The sequence below is a fragment of the Orycteropus afer genome, unplaced genomic scaffold (genome assembly GCF_000298275.1).
Source record: "Orycteropus afer afer isolate SDZICR_OR568_19922 unplaced genomic scaffold, OryAfe1.0 scaffold00003, whole genome shotgun sequence".
NCBI classification, from domain to species: Eukaryota; Metazoa; Chordata; class Mammalia; order Tubulidentata; family Orycteropodidae; genus Orycteropus; species Orycteropus afer.
This window is the reverse complement of record NW_006921590.1, coordinates 32,126,433-32,132,578: the sequence shown is the minus strand read 5'-3', so window position 1 is coordinate 32,132,578 and position 6,146 is coordinate 32,126,433. Positions and strand designations below refer to the sequence as shown.

At 40.4% G+C, this 6,146-nt stretch overlaps 1 protein-coding gene across 1 annotated transcript in view; it reads right to left on the bottom strand.

Moving 5' to 3' along the window:
• The window catches only part of EPHB1 (EPH receptor B1), a 475,286-nt gene that overhangs the window by 88,660 nt on the left and 380,480 nt on the right, over nucleotides 1-6,146 (bottom strand). Inside the window, exon 11 of the mRNA XM_042780351.1 lies at nucleotides 2,770-3,017. Within this exon, the coding sequence (XP_042636285.1) occupies nucleotides 2,770-3,017 (248 nt within the window). The remainder of the gene's footprint in view (nucleotides 1-2,769; nucleotides 3,018-6,146) is intronic.

The following is a 6,146-nucleotide window of genomic DNA, read 5'->3' as shown; positions in this document are numbered from 1 at the left end:
CTGGGCAATCTACTCCCATGGAGATACTGCCTTGGAAACCCAAGGGGAGGGGTTGCTATGAGTCCGAACTGACTCGACGGCAGTGAGTGAGTCTAGGAGAGAAGGCAGGCCTCCCAAGCAAGTCCAAAGTGCCTTAAGAGAGCCACAAAAGGAGACTGGCCTTAGTTTTTACTGTGGTCAGGTGGTAAGACTGAGGTAAGAGATCCTCAGGGCCATGTTTGGCTTGAATCTTCTGCTGGTACCAAAGCAGCAGGCACCTAGCCTTTCTTGGCAGTGGCCTAGATTTGGGCCACAAGGGGAAAAGGCAGGGGTGAGATGTAAAAGCTGTCAGCAGTTAAACATCAAAAAATGGAATCAGAATCCTCATTACAGGTATACACATTTGTAAAAACAGATCAAACTGCACATTTAAAATCATTGCATTCTACTATATGTACATAAATTATAAAAAATTAAAAATAAAGTGAAAATAAATGAATCCTTTTTTTAAAGGCACTATTACAGGTTGATAGACAGTTGGATATATTTTCTTTTTCTCAAAGCCATGATTGTTTAGTTTATGTTTTTTAAAATGGGCAATTTATTTGTCATGGCCTATACATCAACACCAACATATGATGATATCATCATAGTCAGACCTATGGATACTATGAATCCCTTGAAATGATACACTGAGCACACAACATTTCTGTGGTATGCTTGCCCTCCCCGCTCCCGCAAAAAAAGCTAAATCTTATGCTCATACCAAGAAAACATTAGATAAACTCAAATGTCAAGGTCATGAAAAGCAAGGAGACTGAGGGACTATCAGATTTGAGGAGTCTACAGAGAAATAATCAGTAAATAGAATGTGGTGCCTGGCTAGGATCCTGGAATATAAAAAGTATATTAGTAGACAAGACAGAAAATAACAAATGCTGGCAAGGATGCAGAGAGATTGGGACTCTCATGCACTGCTGGTGGGACTGTAAAATTACACAACCATTGTGGAAAGCAGTAAGGCAATTCTTAAAAAGTTGGAATTAGAAATACCATTTGGCCCAGCCATTCCATTGCTAGGTATATATCCTAAAGAAGTGAGACCCATGATAAGAACAGACATATGCACACCCATGTTCATCGCAGCACTATTTACAACAGCCAAAAGATGGAAACAACCTAGGTGTCCATCAACTGAGGAATGGATAACCAAACTATGGTACATACGCACAATGGAACACTATGCAACCCGAAGAATAATGTAGAATCTGCAAAACACTGCATAACATGGATGAACTTGGAGGACATTATGCTGAGTGAAATAAGTCAATCAGGGAAGAACAAATATAGTATTAGTCCATTATTATAAAAAGTCAAGGAAAGGTTTACATATGAAAGGAAATTTCTTTGTTGGTTACCAGAGGTGGGAGAGGAGAGTAGGGAACACTGTTAGATAGGTAGAGATAAGTATTGATTTGGGTGAAGAGAAGGGCAAGGTACCAAATGTAAGTGATCAACATGGTGGCAGAGAGGAAGAAGAAGACATAGAGAGGTGCATTTAAAAAAAAAAAAAAAGGTATTAGAAAAACTGGTAAAATTCAACTTAGGCCTGAAGTTTACTTAATAGTATATTAATTTAAAATCACATTGATTAAGGGTAGCGTTACACAGCCAATTATTATAAGTATTGTCAATAAACTGTACACCTTAAACTTATTATTCAGTAAAGGTTGAACTGGCAAAAGTTGTGGGATGGATATATTTACAGCAACAACAAAGAATAGCTGCTGAGACTGCTTTGTTGTTGTTGTTACGTTGTTATGTGCCATCGAGTCAGACCTGACTCATAGCGACTCCTCCTTGGGTTTCCGAGGCTGTATCACTACGGAAGTAGATTGCCCCATCTTCCTTCCGAGGAGTGGCTGGTGAGTTTGAACCTCCAGCCTTCTGGTTAGTAGTCAAGTGCCTTAGCCACTACGCTACCAGAGCTCCAGAGCTGAGACTGCTTAGGTACAACCAAACCCCTCATGGGATTTGATTCCCGGGTTTGAAGGTTTAGGGTCAGGGTTTCATGGGGCAGCCCAGCTATTTAACCTAATAACATGTTTTGTGTTTTGTTCTACCTCTAGTTTGCTGCAATATTGCTTGGGGTCTTAAAAGCTAGCAAGCAGCCATCCAAGGCACAAAACTTGTCTCTATTCTCCAGGAGCAACAAAAGAAGGAGAATCAGTAATAGGAGAAGGAAATGGAATGTGTGGCTAACCGCCCTAATAAAAATCCTCTCATTGGTGCAGCCTTAAAAAAAAAATCCAGTAAAAACCTATGGATCACAACAGAATATGTCTGATACACTGTTGGAAGATGAGGTCATAGATTGGAAGGCACTCAAAATATACAGTGGCCATAACAATGGACTTGAATATACCATGATCATGAGCATGGTCCAGTCCTGGGCAGTGTTTCATTCTGCTATACATGGGGTCACCGGGAGTCGGTGCTGATTAGACTGCAGCTAAGGAGTACTCATTCGTGTTTGTCCAACAGACATTCACTGGTGTTCTGCTGCAGGCCATTCTCCTACAAGAGAGTCCACGTGCTCTGCTTTGTTCTCTCCTTTTAGCAACAATGTTTGTTAATATTGTTAATATCTCCAACGCCCTCTCCACATTTTATCAAGTGATTTCTAAAAGAAAGATTCCTAAAAGAAATCTCACGAGGATCCTTCTCAAGAGCCATTTTTCACTAATGTCCAACAGAGCAACATCATCAATGCCTCTGAGTCACTCTTACCCTGAGGAAAGAATCCAAGGCACCATTCTCCATAAACTCCGTGATGATCATGACTGGCCGACTCTTGGTGACTACTCCTTCCAGGCGGATGATGTTGGGATGGTCAAACTGGCCCATGATGCTGGCTTCGCTGAGAAAGTCCCGACGCTGCTTCTCTGAGTAACCAGCCTTCAGGGTCTTGATGGCCACGTGGATTTCCCTCTTGCCTGGCAGTTTTAAACGCCCCTTGTACACCTCTCCAAACTCTCCTGCAACAGCAAGAATGCAATTATTACCCTCTTCCTTTTCAGTCTGAAACCACAAGGAGAGGAATCATATCAAGAAGAATAGTTCTCAAAGTGAAATTGTGATTAAAGTGGCAGAAATTGAAATAGTGTTTTCTTGTTGTAACTATGATGTCTTGACTCTAATCAGTTCATATCAAACACAAAAGGAATACTAAAATAAGTTCCTTACCTTGGTCCTTAGAAATAGTTCAGGTAACCAGAGTGGAATTTCAGAATATAAATTTATTTTCTACAGGTTAGTTTTCCATTTGTTTCACAGCTGAATAATTGAAATGAAGCAATTGGTTTCACTTTGGAAGACTCATAACTCATTTTTAGCGGACTGGTACAAGAACATCAAGGGTGTAGGGGGTACGTTCAAGTATTTTAGTTTTCTAAATCATACATATCAACTAACTAGCTGCCATTGAGTCAATTCTGACTCATGGTGACCTCACATGTGTCAGAGGAGAATTGTGCTCTGTAGGGTTTTCAGTGGCTGTGACCTTTCAGAAACAGATAGCCAGGCCTTTCTTCTGAGGCATTTCTGGGTGGATTTGAACCACCAATGTTTCAGTTAGTAGCCAAATGTGGAACCATCTGCACCAATCAGGGACTCCAAATCAAATGAATACTGTTTGCTTTTCTACTTTGTCTTGAAAGCATTTGTGCCTAATTAGTCCTCCAGAAAACAGACCATGAGAAGAAGTTAGGAGGGTAAAAAGTTTATCTGTAAACAATAAAGAGGGGAGGAACAGGATTTGACAGTGAGAACCACAGACTAAGATGCAGGTCTAACATTAAGAAAAGAAAGGAGGAAGCAGGATTGGTCAGGGAGAGCCCCAAGTCATGATGCAGATTAACATGCATTGTTTACCCAGAGCTCTAGGAAAAAGATGGCCTGTTCCAGAAATGGCCAGGCTTTAGTGTCCCTGTCATGCTTAGTCATGGGTCTGCTAGGAAGGGCTGGGTTTTGGCTGGAAAGTTGAGCCCATACTGAAGGTACTGCAACTGGAAGTTGTTAGCTAACTGTGCTCCTATCAGCTAACAGCAAATTGTTTCTTAAGCTGGAGCGAGCTGCACACTTCCATGGGTGTCACAGCATTTAAACACTTTTGCAGTAAAATCACCAAGAGTAAAAAGCAATTCTGGTGACACTATTTTATAGCTACTTAAAAAAAAAAAAAACAACACAACAATCTGTTGAATTCTGTTTAATGTGCTTTCAAACGTTAGCTTATGATTTAACTTGGTTGCGTAACTTTCAGCTCTTTCCTGTGAAGCAGTTAAGCATCTACTTGTAAGTGCAATACTGAAATGTTGTGTCAAAGGCCTGACAGGAGAAACATCATTTTCTACTGGGAAAACTTTCTTTTTCACTTTCAGCTTCTGGAGAAAAAAAGGATGGCACAAACAGTGAGAAATCGGGGAAATTACTAGCCATGTTAGAAAGGCAAGTTAACACTTCCTTTCTGATTTAGTGGAGAATGGCTTGTTTTCTGCTACAAAGAAAAAAAAAAATTGGAGGGAAGCTGCATGTAAGGGCATTTTTTTAATGTAAAACTGCTCCAGAATTAGTAAGAACTTGATAGAACCTGGGCTTGAGTGGAGCTTGGCACTGTTAGGAAGATTTCAACGTGCACCTATGATACTAAGATATCATTTGTAATATTGGTCTTGGTATTTCATCATATGCTGGTTGGGTGAGCTGCTTGAGATCAGAGACCAAGTCTCTAGGTCCTTAGCTTTCCCACCCAACGTGGTGCCTGGTACATGGTAGGCATGCCAATAAAAGTTGGTGTGCCAAATGTATTATTATTTGTTTGATTTGTGCCTCACCCACTCTTGGGTTATAAACTGCTGGAGTCTCTTTATCCCCATCTTTATCCACAAGAAGTAGAAGATGGTGTTGTTAGCTGCCACTGACTCACTTGACCTCTGACACGTGGCGATCTCATACACCATGGAACAAAATGACTGTGGATCCAGCTGTTATGATCCATATAGTTTTCAATGGCTGATTTTCAGAAGTGGATTGCCAGGCCTTTTTTCCTAGTCTGGAAGGAACATGTTAGCCTTCACTGAAAGACACGTGTTGGCTGAGCTTGATGTGTATAGGCCAGGAACTGAACCCAGGGGAAGCAGAAACCAGTATTTAAATCTGTCTGGAAAAGAATACTGCAGCAGCGTCTACTATAGCCAAACTCTATGACCACAACGAGGAGAGTGGTTGGAAAACAACACTTCTATCCTGTGAAATGCCATGGAGCTATTGACAACAAATAGATGAGTAATATACATCAACTTCAAAAGATGTCCATATTCTATTGCTGAGTGAGGAAGGGAAGAGCAAATTAAAGAATGTGATACATGGTATGAGTATGTGTGTATTAACAAATTACGGAAAAATTCACATAAAATTATTTTAAAACTCAAATTACGTTTTTTAAATGGTTATACTGAAAAAGTGAGAATGGGAGGAGGGAAGTGGAGACGAGTAAATTATATGATGTTTAAATTGTTACAATAAGTAAACATTATTTTTATAGTCATATAAGTAAAAATCTAAAACATATATATGCCAGGTCCCAGTTTCCTGGTATTTTTCTTTAAGTTATAAATGTATGTGGAGAGAAAGAAAGAGAGAAAGTCTCTAGTGGCTCAAATCATGATGTGCTTGACTACTAACCAAAAGGTTTGTGGTTTGAACCCACCCAGAGGCACTTTGGAAGACAGTCCTAGTGATTGGCTTCCAAAAGGTCATAGCCTTGAAAACTCCATGCAGCACAGTCCTACTCTACATATGTGTGGTTGTCATGGGCTGGAATCAACTGAATGGCAACAGGTGTTTTCTTGGGGAGGGTTACAAATGGTTAACATGCTGAACTGCAAACAAAAGGTTGCAGTCAACTCAGAGGCACCTTGGAAGAAAGGCCTAGTGATCCACTTCTGAAAAATCAGCCACAGAAAACCCTATAGAGTCAAATTATACTCTGACACACATGGGGTCACCATGAGTTGGAACTGACTTACTGGTAACTGTTTACAGATAGATAGATTAGAATCCACCCCTCTGACACCTTGACTCAGTAAGCTTCAGGAACTATGAGC